We start from the raw sequence: 14,452 nt of genomic DNA, 5'->3' as shown, positions 1-14,452 counted from the left end.
CTGCAGAGAAGTGCACATTTACACCCCACACTTTGCCTATAGTTTCAGGTTCTCAGAAGTCTCTGGAGCTCATGCAAGGAACCCACGTGGAACCTCTGTGCTAACTAGAGCTGGGGGTTCAGAAGGAGGTCCAGTGGCGAGTGGAGTCTACCCAAGGGGAGGAGGCCCTGGGCCCGCGCGGTACGCACCGGATCATGTCGTCGATCATCTTGCCAATGGAAATCTGCAGAGTGCCGAGCGACTCGTGGGCTGGCAGAATGTAGGCCAGGCGGGTGAAGCTGAGCATGCTGGTGATGGCAAAGAGCACCTCAGCCAAGAACTGGGGGTCCTCCGTGCGCCACTCACTTCTCTCTGTGCAGAGTGGCATGGGGGCTGAGGCTGAGAACCCGGGAGGAGAAGGGACTGGGGGATTCAGGCTGAGGTGGGGGACACTCACCGGCCGAGGTGAAATAGTGGCAGGCAGCCCCACTGGGGGCATCCCGGCAATGCACGTGGGCGAGCCCAGCCAGGAGGAGGCGCAGTGCAAAGGCCGCCAGGTACAGGGACAGGATGACCATGTCCAGGAAGTTCCACCAGTCCAGGAAGTAACTGCGCAGGCCCTCTATCCACACTTCCTTACACTCAAACCACAGGAAGCCTGAGGGGGAGGCGGGTCAGAGCTAGGTTAATGGTGGGGGAAACCTATCCATGGTGGTGGTCAGGGCTAAAACATCACAGGGATGGAGTTGATAAAATGTAAGCACTCAGTGATTTTTCTTGAAAATAAAGACTCCTGGCTGATTCCGACTCCTCTGCGGTGTGGCCTGCACCAGCGATCCCCGTCAGCTGACATTCAAGGTGAGGAACACCTGGGAGAGGCTGATTATTGGGAGGGAATGATTTAAATCTGCTTTTCCTGCCTTCCACTAAGTAAATATTGGACAAATATTTAAAGAAGTTTGATTGGCCCCCTGGCTGATGTGGCTCAGTGGATTGAGCATGGGCCTGTGAAACAAAGGGTCGCCAGTTCAATTCCCAGTTAGGGCACATGCCTGGGTTGCGGGCCATGCTCCCGGTAGGGGATGTATGAGAGGCAACCACTCACTGATGTTTCTCTCCCTCTCTTTCTCCCTCCCTTCCCTTCTCTCTAAAATCTTAAAAATTGATCTGAAGGTGGTCCAAGTTATCAACCTGCTTATTATCAGTCAGCATGGGGTCCAATGCCAGACCTGGGGTGGGGGTTTCTTGGGAGCTGGACCCTGCTTAGTCAGGTGACTGGCACATTGTATTCTTTCCCAGTCTCTGGACACAAGCCTGTGCTTTTGCACTCACGGTTCTGTCTGCCTGGAATGCCCCCTGACACCCTTGTGAAGCCAGGCTTACCTCTGTGGCCCAGGTCAAATATTGCCTCTGTGATGCCATCTCTGTGGGGCACTGCTGGGGCCTGTCTCCCTTCACCTCTCAACTTGGAACCCCTCAGGGGCAGGGACCGTGTCCATCTACCTCCCTGTCCCCAGTGCCCAGAACAAGGGCCCTAGTCATTATTAAACCGACATTTACTAAGCTCCTACCATGTGCCAGTGGGGTCCTGTGGTGAATAAGACAGACACAGTCCCTGACCCTCCAGGATTCATAATCCAGTGAGCGAGACAGGTGAGTAGCCAAGCAGTTACAATCGAGTGTGGGAAATGCTAAGGCTGCAAAGCAGGGGAACAGAAGCTGTTATGGAAATGGGTCCCCACCCTCATTTGGGGGTTGGGGAAAGCTTCTCACAGAAAGTGACCTTAAGGTGAGACCTGACAGAGGAGTAGGAGCAGCTGGGTGAAGGGGAGAGAGCTCTGGGGACAGTGAGCGAGCACCGGCCTGGAGACAAGCGGGAGCATGGTGTGGTCAGGCACTGCACCAGCTCCCACGGCAGGAAGAGCACCAGGTGGGGGGCGGGTGCTCAGCAATGTGTGCTGAGTGGGGGGTGGAACTGTGTTGAATTTGTCTATGCGTTCTTAGGCCTTCACTCACAGTGGGGTAGAAACAAGCATTTACTGCAAGAAGAAATGAGTTTTTTTCCTTAAGACATTTTTCCCCCCCGTGGGCAGGAGCTGTATTGTTTTCACCTCCACCCAGCGCAGGCCAGTAATGTTTAATAAATAACTGGGTGAGATGAGAAACTTTCCCTCTTGGACTGTTTTTGTTTCTTCCCCCAGAGTTCTGTTTTGTTTTGTTTTGTTTTGCTTTTTTGCCACATGTCCCTTCGGGCATCATTGATTAGCTTGGTACAGGGAGGAGGAAGGGGCTTAGTGTATTGGTGGCTTGGAGTTTGCTAAGTAAGCTAGAGCTAAATAGTGGGGCAGGGGCACGCAGCTGAGGAAGGGGCCACCAGTCCAGCCTGCTGAGCTAACAAGCCAGAGCTCTGGGGATTCTTGTAAACTGCATTGCTGAATTGTTTGAGAATACTCAGTTCTGCTATAGAAGAAAACCCCAGGAAAATGGATGAAATATATTAAACAGAGAGAAGTTAGCTATCTGGGTGAACAAATAAAGTAAGTAGAGCATATGTGTGTGAAGATACATAGAAAGCGATGGGTAGACACTAAATATTCATGACACACTGAATATTCATGAGGCAGATGAGGCGCTCGGGATTCATCAGATCTTAAATCAGCTACACACTAGTGATAGCCATTTCTGGCCCCATGTGTCCTCTGCCTGAAGATTGCAAAGAAAAGTCACAGCTGCTCATCAGGGTGATTGGCAAGCTACAGCTGTGGCCAGACACACTGGCCCCGGGGTTTCTCCCATAGTGCAAGTGTTGGGCTCAGGCAGCGTCTGGCTTTTGCATCCCCTGCTCAAACCTCGAGTCTGGTCCTCTTAACAATACCATCATAAGTATACCACTTATGGATTTAATAAATGGGTTGATTGAAGCATCTTAATTCGGTCTGTGAGCCTTTCTGTTCCATGACTTTTGGGATAGATTGCCTGGTGGTGTACTTGCAAGGTACCATTGCACCAAGGTAATTTCCCACCTGACATTACGGACCAGTGAAAGGATGGGAACCTCCACAGGGGGTAGCAGCTGGTGTCAGGTGGGGGAAGAATGGGGTCCTTGCTCAGGGAGCCTATTAGAGGGCCAGGTCCTCTAACTGGGGATGAAGGGAGAGTCCCCTTGGTGCGCTGGAGCCCAAAGGGGTCTAGTTATGTTCAGGGGCATCTACAGGGGTGGGGGACCTCCCCCACTGGGGTACTCATCACAAAGAACAGATTGGGGGCTCCCTGAGGGGACTGCTCCAAGTAAAAGACCCCACACCTATACCTGTGACCCAAATCATGTGCAGTGAAGTCTCCCAGACGCTCTGGCTGCGGCCTCGGAAGGTACTCAGCTGCGTCTCCATGACCAGGGACTCTCCCAGCAGGAAAATGAGGAACCACAGATAGGAGGCAGAGTGCAGCAGGAACTTCAGCACTGGGATCTTCAGCAGGCGGCCCAGCTTGCAGGGAAGAGCGAGAACAGGGCTCTCAGAGTCCTGTTCCTGTCTCCCCCTGTCCTGGAAGAACGCAGGAACGCTCAGCCCACACGTGACCCCCCTTTCGCTCACTCCCTTATTCAGACCTCTATCGAGAATTTACTGTAAGTTAGGCCTCACACTATCATATCTATTGTTTCCTTCACAATCAGTTGAGGTGGATATTATAATCCCCATTTTTTTTTTTTTCAGCTAAGGAACTGAGGATCCCAGAGGTAAAGTAACTTTCCCTTGGAGGTCTGACAGACTCTTCAATCTCAGCCATGAAAAACCAAAATAAATTCATCTTCTGTCTCAAACCCATTCCTCCTCCTCCTCCTGTGTACTCACATCTTAGAAAATGATGCAACAACCAGGCCAGGAACCTTAACAGCATCTCTACACGTTCTCTCTCTCTCACACTCTGAAGTCTCCCTAAGTCCTGCCCCTCCCCACTCCATCCTCTACCACTAGTAGAGAGAGCTTTCTTTCTAAAACATGAAACTAATGGAACTTCTCACCTCATTAAAAGCCTGCAATGGGCCCTGGCCAGGTAGCTCAGTTGGTTAGAGCATCATCCCAATAATAAGCCAGGTTGCAGGTTTGATCTCTGGCCAGAGCACATGCAAGAATCAACCAGTGAATGCATAAATAAGTGGAACAACAAATGGATGTTTCTCTCTCCCCCTTCCTCTCCCTGTAAAATAATTAAAAAAAAAAAAAAAAAAAGGCTACAATGGCTTCCCTCATTGCTTGTAAGGCTCTGAAAGACCTGGCTACTTACACTTACTGGCTATTTGCACTTACACTTTGGCAGCACCGAATCCCTTTCAGTCTCTCTGCTACGTTACATTCTCCTCCCCTGGTGCCCCAGGCGTGCTGTTCCTGCTTCCCCAAGCACTGCTGTCCCCAGTCCTCTGCAGGTTAACAGGGACGGGGCTTCTCCTCATAGCCCAGCAGCGGGCATGATGCCTGCCTCACAGTAGGCTCTGTAGGAAATATTTGTTGAACGAACAATTAAATTATCTGGGTCCACAAGAGCCCCCAGAGAATTTGTCAGTTGGGGTAGCCGTCTGTTTTAGGAGAATTTGGGGCTGTATATAGGATTCAGGCTTTAGAGGCAGACAGACCTCAGCTTAACTCCTGACTCTGCTGTCACACTGTGTCCCCGGGACAAAAAGCACTTCTGTCGCCTGTGCCTGTATATCAGAGGTGTAAGGCTTACCTTCCCGGGCCACCTCCAATTACTTAATGAGAATATTCCCAAAGCACCTTGCCCAGGGCCTGGCATGAAACGAGTACTCAAAAAGTGACAGATATTATTAATTTTATTCTTAGTACCCGGGACTTGGGCACCAGCCAGTAGCCAAGGCAGAGGAAGGGCATGGTGAGGAAGATGAGGAAAGCGACAAAGAGCTTCCAGATGGTGGTGCTTCCACGCCAGCCAGCCAGGTTCCCACACCAGACGGAGGACAGGACTTGCTGACAGATGGGGTGTGCCACAAACTGAGAAGAGAAGGGGTGCACGCAGACGGGCGGCCAGCGGGCAGGGAGGAGGAAGCAGGGAGCCAACGGGGAGCACGGCCTTTACTTCCCGCCCTAGAGACTGAACGTTTCTTTCCTCCCCGGGCCAGCCAGCTCAGAAGGGAGGCAACTCATTTGCCATGTGACCTTGCACAGGCCCCACCCCTCCTTGGGCCCCGTTTCCTGCCTATGAAGGACAGCCTGAGCTCAGCTATCCCTGGACTCTCCGGAACAGGATACCCAAGTCCCAGAACCTTCAGGGTCTCCTGTCTTCTCAGAAGTTTGGGGCACCAGCCTTAATGGTCTCGAGGAGGAGAGGAGCAGGGGAAGTAGGGGTTGGTATCTTGGGGGGCCATTATGGAGAGCTCTTGGTGAAGCTCCTGGTGGGCTAGAATATCAGAGGGTGTGTGAGAGGGAGGGAGGTAAGGAGCTGGGGGAGGCTGGGAAGAGAGCCTGCCTTTAGCTTAGCGGGGAGGGCCTCTGATGAGAGAGGGCATCTAATAATGGAATCAGTTGATATCTATGTCCTGAGAGAACTAGTCTATTCTTGCTGAATAGGACAAGATACCGAACAACAGAATAATACAGACCAATTCCTCAGCAGGCCAGAGGCCGAGCTGAGCGTAAGGCTCAGACGTCTGGAGGGCAAGTGGGGTCCTGGTGGGCGATGGGACTTCCAAGGGCTGGGGAGAGGTTAGGGGCTTAGACTGAAGGTAGGAAGGGAGGGCGGGAGACCCATAGGGTCAGGGGCCTAGTCCTCAGAATCAAGTCTAAGAGTGTCCCGAGGGAGAGGGAAAGGTCTTCTTTAGGGTTGGAGAGGGGATACCTAGAGGTAGCAGGGCAAGGGATCAGGGCCGGGCAGGGGGTGGGGGCTGGTGGTTGGAAGGGCCCAGCTGACCCGCTTCTGGTTGTAGTTGACGGCCAGTCGAAGCCTCGCCAGGTTGGGGATGCCTTCCTCAAAGGCCTGGGCCAGACCTTCAGCCTCGGGCTCAGTCTCACTGTCTTCATCCAGGTCATTGAGCACCGCAGTGACCTCGCTCTGGTTCCGGCACATGCCCAGCAGTTCAAAGCCGTAGTCCTGGCTCAGTGACTCCAGGGCGATGTACTCGGGCTGTAGGGAAGCAGGTCCGTGTGTGTCTGTACCATGTGGACCCAGCCCCACTGCCAGCCCCCCACCTGCCCAGCAGTGAGCCTGGGCCACCTCTGTCCTACCCTTGGGCCATCACTCCCCACATCTGGTGTCACCCTGGACCATCCATTCCTTTCTTCTGCTACTTCATCTCCCCTCCTTGCTGTAACGAGGTACCTCCTATGTCAGCGCATCTGGTGCTGCCTCTGTCTCATCACTAAGTCATTTCAACCCAAATCCTTCTGCCACCTTTGCCCATACTTCCCTGTACTTCCCCTTTTAATTCCTATTTCCTGTCACTTTTTTACTCCTATACTCGGGCCCTTCTCGTGTTCATTCACTTAACTTTCCTGAGCACCTACCTCATGTGAGAGGCCACACTGGCGGTTTGAGGAGAGGCAGGCACGAGTGAGGCAGATCTTGCCTCTACTTTACCCATCCTTCCTTGGTCTCACTGGGGAAACCCAGAGAGGATGCAGCCTAGGATCTCAGGAGGCCTGGCCTGAGTCCCAGCACTGTCCCTTGGGCAGGGTCACATAGGGTAAGTTTCTTCCCCTTTCCAGGCCTCAGCTCCCTTGCCTGGAAGGGGGGATGATAATTCCTGTTGCTTCCTTCCATGGGCTGCCGTGAGCGGGGAGGGGAAGCCCTTGGGAGAGGACTGCTCTTTACAGCTCCCTTATCATCCTCTGGCCCTTCCTCCCACTACCCTGGTGAAGCAGCAGCCAGCGCTCTGGCACAGGTCACATCCTGCCTCAGGCCTCGTTTTAATGTCCTTGTCTGTTTCCCCTGCTTGAGCACGGGGACCAAGTCTCCCTGGCACAGAGGGGATGTAGGTGGATGAGCGATGGATGGAACTGGATGTCAAGTGCTCATGGCCCCTGACTGGTCCCTGCCATAGGCCCCCCTCAAGCATTGTCCTGCTCAGACCCCTGCACACATCACTGTGTCTACTTCTGCTACCCAAGAGCCTTACTGAGCCTGCGCCTCTGCTCCTCTTCACTTGTATTAAATCACCCACTTGTGTAGCCAGGATTAATCCTGCTTCTGCCAAGGAGTCTGCCACAAACACAAGAGCTGTAGCTTCCTGACCTCTCTTTTCTGGGTGTTGATGTTTTTGTGGAATCATCCACATAGGCACTGAATGAAGCTGAGTATCCCGGGAGCACCTGGTCTGCCTCCCTCTGCCCTCTCCCTGCTTGTGATCACAAACTTGAGGCTCCAACACACCACGCTCTAGGTGGGGCCACATGGGAGCTATTTGGAGATGACAGGTTTTACTGAACGTCTGTCCGTCCAGTCACTTTTGTTTGTCTGTGTTCTCTCTCCTCCCTCAGACAGACCAGTGCACCCATAGGGCGGGGCTTGTGCTACCCCCATAAGGTAAGGTGTGCCTAAAGTGACAGCTCTCTGCCATTAGAGTGAATCCCCTTCGAGGTGGCATTCTGTGTCTCCCCATCAAGACGGAAGTTTCCTGAGAAGAGAGCAAGGCCTCGTCGTCTTTCTGTTGTTTCCCGCTTCCCAGAACACCCGCCACAGGCTCAGTCATACTCTGGCACCAGGGGAAAGGGTGAGAAACCAACCTTGAACTCGGGCTCCTTGCGTGCCAGGCGCCTGAGCTCCCGGCTGAGCTGGAAGGCAGCCAGCATGGCATCCTCGCTGGCCAGCGATAGGTGGGCCCTGCTGGCAATGCCGCGGTAGGTGTTGATGCGAGACAGGGAGAACTTCAGCAGGTCATAGCGGCGGGCGTTGCTGCACTCGAGGCAGGCACAGGACACGGGGTGGGGCCGCGCGATGGTGTGGCCCTGGTCCATGAGCAGCTGTGCTATCTCATACAGGTCCTTCTGGCAGGCCAGGGTGAGTGGAGTAACACCAGGTGCAAAGCGGGAGCCATCGATTGACGAGTCAAAGAAAGCCAGGGAGAAAGACCTGGTGTCCACTTTGCGGCCCTTCTCCCGTTCCAGCCGGGCCAGCAGGTGGCGCACCACTGCTGGCTGGTTTGTGTCCACTGCCACTAGCAGTGCCTCGTGGACCTGCCGGAAGTCAAACTTGATATTGGCCAACAGCACGTCAGTGATGGCCTCGTGGCCCAGGCGGATGGCCAGGTTGAGAGCTTCCCTCCAGGAGCGGTCCTCAGCTTCCTCCACATTCCGCAGGGATCCGCCAGGCCCACCGCCTGGGGCTTCCACCCCCGATTCCAGTAGCTGCTGCACGAGGCTCAGCTGCCCATCCTGGATGGCACCCAGGAGTGTGGGTGGGAACTTCAGCTTTTTGTTCACAATCTCTGTCCAGTTAGGTTGTGGCTGGGTGAAGGAGTAGAGAGGGTGGGACTCCAAGTTTCCAACCCCCTTTGTTTTGGTGCCCCCCTCACCCTCCCACCTTCAAGCCTATACCCTTCTACACCCAGCCACCATTCTATCCTTCCCTGTTCCAAACATACCAACAACAATTGTCTTAGTCACCATTTTATTATGTGGGCGCTCAGATTAGGAAAGTGCCAGCACTGGGTCTGACTGGGGGCCGCTCCCTCAGCACGACTGCCACCCTCACAGGAGCCCGCACACCATGGGGCCAAATGTGTGCACATGAAGAAAGGTGAGGTTGAAGCAGCTGCACAGGGCTGCACTGGGAGCCTGACCCGCACACGGAGCACAGCACCCGTGCAGAACCCAGCTGCCATCTTGTTGACTTCATCTCCCAGCTGCTCGTCCCTCTGGAAGTCCCAGAGCCTCCGAAGGACAGGTCCAGACACGTCCACACAGGAGGGTCTTTGAACTGGGCTTTCCCCAAGCCCCTCAGCTGTCCAGGTGTCGTGGCAGGACCCCAACACAGTAAGCTTCCACCAAACTCTCCCTCGTCCCCACCCTGGCTTCACCCCCTCCAGTGTGGGGCGGTGCCCCCCCCACCCAGTGCTGCCTGTCCCTCTTTTCTACCAGGCCCAGCCCATCCTCATTGCTCTTCTCTTTTGAGCCCAGGCTTGGGTCTCCAAGGGCTCCTCTCCCTCCCACATGGTGATGTCCACCACCTGCACTGCAGCTAAGAGGGGTCCACCCGCCACCCCTCTTGGTCAATCTATTTTCAGCATAGCCAAAAATGGGGCCAGCATGGGGGAGGGCAGGGGAGCAGAGGTCCTCTTACCGTGAGAGGGTCCATGGCTGCACCTGACTATGCTGGCAGGGGCTGAAGGGCAGAACTCCTGCTCTGCCTGCTCCCCCGACTGTGTCCAGCTGCCTCTTTCCTATTCATTTAAAACTCCGCCCAGGCCCCCCCTTTGCCAGGACCAGCTGCTCCCTCTCAGCCCTGTGCCCTGGAGACCAAGGGAACTGATGTTAGTGCCACACAACAAAACTTTCTGGGAAGGGGCAGAGAGGACATTGTTGCTCAAAAAGGTGGGGATAGGATGCAGAAAGTCATGGCTGGAGCAGACCTCAGAGACCCTCTGGTCAAACTGCCTCATTGTATGGGTGGGGACGTGGATTTGCCCAAGGTTCCCAGCCAAGCCCAGAACCATTCCTCAGCCATTCACCCATCTGATCCCTATGACAGCTCTGTGAGCAGGACAGGGGGTTTACCTCTGTTACTGAGGGTTAACTCTGGGCCCAAGAGAAATAACTTGCTTCAAGTCACAAAGCAACATGGTTATCTAATTATATCTAGAAAGAGAACCCACAAAACATATGGAGAGTTAAGTTCATAGGATGCTGGAGGTCAGTCTCATGCTCAAATATCACCTTCCCAATACAGCCCAGGATCTCATTTATCAGGCAGTGTGTCGGTTCACAGGGCCTCAGTTTCCGATTCAAGAAAATGGGCACAAGGATGCACGCCATTCACTAGGGAAGGACATCTGGACTGTGTCCCAGAGCCCAAGAGGGATCACCAGTTCTACACCAGAAGTCCCAAAGGGGAAAAGGATGAAGCTGTCCTTGGGAAAGTAAGGCGCCATGGTGACAGAAGCCTTGACAACTGGGAGTGGGGAGCAGGCTGGGCCCAGAGGTGCCATCAGGCAGAGTCCTGAGGGAGTGAGTGGAGGGAGGCAGAGAAAGCGCTTGGCCTCATCAGCCCCTCGTTACTGTCAAGAGATCCACTCCCGTTTTAGGTACAGATGGGAAGGGGTTCAAACCACAGGTCCTCCAGGCTCATGGCTCAGGGACCTCCCCACACATGCTGGCATGTTCTTCCACTTCTCTTGCTGAGAAGTGCAACTGGCAGATAGGGCACTGGACCCAGGAAATGGGTGATGAGCTCTCTGAGGACACCCACAGGACAGATGGTGATGTGGGTGGTGATGAGGAGGGAGAGGCTGGCTGAGGTGGGGAGGTCTCTCCACAAGTGGCAGCATGCTGGGGAAGAGTCCCAATGCTGAAGGAGCCTAAAGGGGAGAGAAAGAGGTAAGCAAAATTGGGCCGACTCCCAGGCAGGATGCCTCCCCAAGCAGCCTGTCAAAATGAAGCTATTTTTGTTGGAACTAAAGACTTTACATAGAGACACTATCCAGTCATGAATCCTCAAAATATTTCTCAAGTGTTTCCTACGTGCCTGACTCTGTGCTGGGAGCTGAGGCATTTAAAGCTAGGCCTGTCCTTAGGGACTGCAGAGTTAGGGGTAAAGATTAGCTCTGGCCACAAGTAACTATGACACAAAGCAGAAGGTGAGAAGTGCTAAGCCCGAGGGAATCTGAGAACGGTCCAGGAACCCAGTTAGGAGAAATCACCCGAGACGATTAGAGACTTGGTAAACAAGGAACATTTGAACAGAGAATCAGAGAGTAAGTTGATTTTGGACACAGGAAAAACTTATGAAGGAAATTCTAGGCTTTCTTTGATAGAGTTTTTGTCTTTTTTTACAGTATTTTATTTTAAAGACCTCTTTAAGTATTCTATTGCCTCCTAGTGAGCAATCCTGCATAAACAGTTTGAGTGAGAGAAAAAATCTGATAGTGTTTTATATTGTTTTGTTTCATGTTTCCCTTGAGGGTGTGGCCACTGTCCCTTCCTCGGCTTGGCCAACACAACGTGAGCAGGCGCTCAATATAGACTTGTATGTAACTGCACAGCAGACAGAGGGTAGGAGTCCAAGTTCAAATGTTTCCTGGCAGCATTCCCAGGTCTCCTATTCCACAGTCCTGCAACAAGCCCTGTGCCCAAGCAGCTTACCTGCGCAAATGGGACACTCTCCATTATCCTGGACTCTGTTGGTTGGGGCCTGGGGTCGGTGGTGCTCTCTCTGCCCCGCCTTTGCTCTCCCCCTCCTGTTTGGTTGAGAGCTTGAGGAGGATGAAGGTCTGTGAGAAAGAACAGTTAAAGACTAGCTATTAGCAAGAAGCCATAAGGGCCGAAGGAACTTTGAATTAGGGTGAAAAAGAATTTAGTTGATATGGAGCCAGAAGCCCTGAGTTGAGAGTCCTGGTCTTCCCACTTGATGTATTTGATTTTAGGGAGGTCATTTAACCTCTGAACACCTCAAAACACAGCTTCTATTACTGCCTCTAGGTTTATGATTATTTTTTATTGAGATATAATGCACGTTCCATAAAATTCATCCTTTTAAAGTACACTTTTCAATGGTCTTAGGATATTCACAAGGTTGTTTAACCACAACTACCTAATTTCACATTTTTGTCACACCCAAAAGAAACTCCAAAACCATCGGCAGTCACTCCCCACTCTTCTATCCCCACAGGCTCTGCATATACCCAGCGCATCTTTTTGGAGAAAAATCTATTCAGATCCTTTGTCCATTTAAAAAACTAGATTCTTTTATTGTTGAGTTATAAGGGTTCCTAGATATTCTAGATACAAGTTCCTTATTGAATGTATGATATGGGAATAATTTCTCACATGTTCTGTGGGTTATCTTTTTATTTTATTTTTTTTTTACAGTGTCCACTGAAGCAGAAAGAGATTTAAATTGTAAAGAAGTCCAAGAAGTACAGTGTACTCTGCTACAAATTCTGGTTCACTACAGAGCCACCTCCTTGCCCGGCCCCACACCTGACACCATGTGGACAAAGGCATTTTTCTCTTCTACCCTCCAGGTCCAGACTGCAAGATCAAGCCCCCAACGTAAGGGCGCCCCCTGACGTAACTACAACATGAGTGCAGAAGAAGACGGGTGAAGATGGCAGTAAGGTTTAGGGAGGTGATTTGGATCTTTCAGGTGAACCTACTTACTTGCGGGCTTGCACTTTCTGTCTCTTCATCTTGCCCACCTCATTTTCTGAGTTCTGCTCCTCCGGTCTGGGCTCTGTGTGAGAAATGCTCATTCAGGCTAGCTCTTTAACAAAAGGGCCTTCACATGTGATGTTCCTTCTAAGAATATTTTTTCTATCCGATTTTCCTGATTAATTCTCGGTCTTTAAGTCTTAGAGAAAATGCTAATTCCTATGAGGAAGTTTTCCTGGGTTCTCTAATCCAAATCTGGTCATCCTATCCTGCTTTGCCTTTGAAGCCCTTTCCACAGTCTTAAGTTTTAGATCTCTTGTGTGACACTGACATGTGCTTCTCCACGAGGGGTGGAGCATTGTGTTTTATTTGCTGTGGCATCCCTGGACCTAGTACAGAGCCTTGCACAGAGATGGTCAAGTGAATAACAAAACTTAGCAACAACCACCTATGTATTTATCCAGAACTTATGAAATGCTCTGTATAGCATTTAATATGTTTCAAAGTGCCGTCACAGCTCCAGTACCCAGCCTATAGGGTGCCTAAAAAGGTTTAGTTTCCTTTCCATTCTCCATCTCTTAAAATAATAAACTATATCCTCTCCTTATATGACAGGAAGATTCTGAAATGACTCCCATGGATTCCTGCCTCCTGGCATTCATGCCTCCCCTAGTGTGGGGGCAGGGCCTAGTAATTTATTTCTAATGAACAGAATTTGGCCAAGAGTGATGAGAGGCCACTTCTGTGATCAGGTTACGAGACGGACTTTTTTCTTGCCAACACTCTCTTCCCTCCAGCTTGTTCACTCTGGTGAAGCAAGCTGCCACATTGTGCGATGCTCTGTGGAGAGGCTCTCACGGTGCAGGAGATGAGGGAAGCCTCAGTCCAATGGCCCAGGTGGAACTGAATCCTACCCACAAGCACGTGAGCAAGGGAGGGAGCGAGCAGATCCCTCCAGGGGAAGCCTGTGATACTGCAGTCTTGTGACACATTCAGAGCCAGAGGACCCAGTTAAGCCACGCCTAGATTCCTAACCATGAGAAAGTGTGAGATAATATTGTTTTAAGCCACTAACATTTTTGAGTGATTTGTTATGCAACAAAAGGTAACCAATGAAACAATATACTCATTTCTGTAATGAAATGATATACTCATTATTTCACTGATTTGTTCAGTTCTTTGAAATGACAGATAAACCATTTCCTTTCAGTGAAGCCATGAGTGAAACCAAGGTTTTTCAATGAGAACTCTACCTGTTTTCTCGCTCTTACGATCTATGGCACAACAGTAAGAACAAGGGCTCTGGGGTGCACATCCCAGCTCTGCCACCCATGAGCTGTGTGACTCAGGATACTCTACTTCACTGAACCTCAGTTTCTTTTAAAAACGACTATAACACTGTCTACTTCGTAAGTTTGTGGTGAATATCAAATAGATTAAGTTAGTAAAAGTGCCTAGCAAGTATGGTGCGAGGTAGGAACTCCAAAATGTTTAATCTTTTCTTCCTCTGTGATATAAGCACAATATTCCCCCTACTTTATTTCTTCAATAAGCTCCATACACCAGCACCCTGACTTAACTGTCCGTCTGAGGTGATCACAGAACATAAATAGTGTAAGAGGCATAAATAACAATTGGTTTAATTCCTTTACTTTGAAGATGAGGGAATCGAGGCCCAAAGAGATAAGGATTCCCGATTTCTCGGCCAGTGCTGTTTCAGTCACTATACCATATTTGATTTCTCTTCTGGTAACAAGACGCGACAATTCTTTTCTGTCACATGAAGTCCCATTTGTGAGCTATCCCTGCAGAGCAGTGGTGGATACAAGGAGGAAGGGTGGTGCTAGGGAGAGCCAGGAGCCAAAGGTAGGTCGTGGGGCCTCACCTGCACTGTCTGGACGACTGGGACCTGGTTCTGCAGGGCTGTGTTTTGGGCTTGCCCCAGTGGCCGGAGGTGCCCTGTGGGCAGCTGAAAGTACCATGCGAGCTGAACGCCCCAAAGTCCCTGGCTGCAGCTGCTGTAGGATATTCCTAAGCTCTGAAATTTCCTTGGTGCTCCTACAGGGAAACAGAGAGAATGCTTGGTTTCATTCCAAAAACAGACTCCATTTGCTCACCCAAGTTAGTGGCATTTAACCAAGAAAGCCCATTTGCTATAT

At 51.4% G+C, this 14,452-nt stretch overlaps 1 protein-coding gene across 4 annotated transcripts in view; it reads right to left on the bottom strand.

The window, feature by feature from the left end:
- The window catches only part of LOC114500270 (short transient receptor potential channel 2), a 38,838-nt gene that overhangs the window by 7,457 nt on the left and 16,929 nt on the right, over positions 1-14,452 (bottom strand). For 3 of the 4 annotated variants that reach the window (XM_036028876.1, XM_036028875.1, XM_036028877.1), the window contains exons 7-10: positions 14,179-14,351; positions 12,303-12,375; positions 11,286-11,413; positions 8,582-10,501 (exon numbers count right to left, since the gene is read on the bottom strand). In XM_036028876.1, the coding sequence (XP_035884769.1) occupies positions 10,269-10,501; positions 11,286-11,413; positions 12,303-12,375; positions 14,179-14,351 (607 nt within the window). In that variant the 3' untranslated portion in view covers positions 8,582-10,268. Of the gene's footprint in view, positions 1-188; positions 352-436; positions 638-3,289; positions 3,465-4,820; positions 4,986-5,901; positions 6,115-7,712; positions 8,433-8,581; positions 10,502-11,285; positions 11,414-12,302; positions 12,376-14,178; positions 14,352-14,452 lie in introns of those variants that run through there. The other variant, XM_028516918.2, reaches the window with a different exon arrangement.

Source organism: Phyllostomus discolor, chromosome 6, assembly GCF_004126475.2.
Source record: "Phyllostomus discolor isolate MPI-MPIP mPhyDis1 chromosome 6, mPhyDis1.pri.v3, whole genome shotgun sequence".
NCBI lineage: Eukaryota > Metazoa > Chordata > Mammalia > Chiroptera > Phyllostomidae > Phyllostomus > Phyllostomus discolor.
The sequence above is the reverse complement of the archived record's forward strand: the minus strand, read 5'-3'. Positions and strand labels throughout refer to the sequence as shown.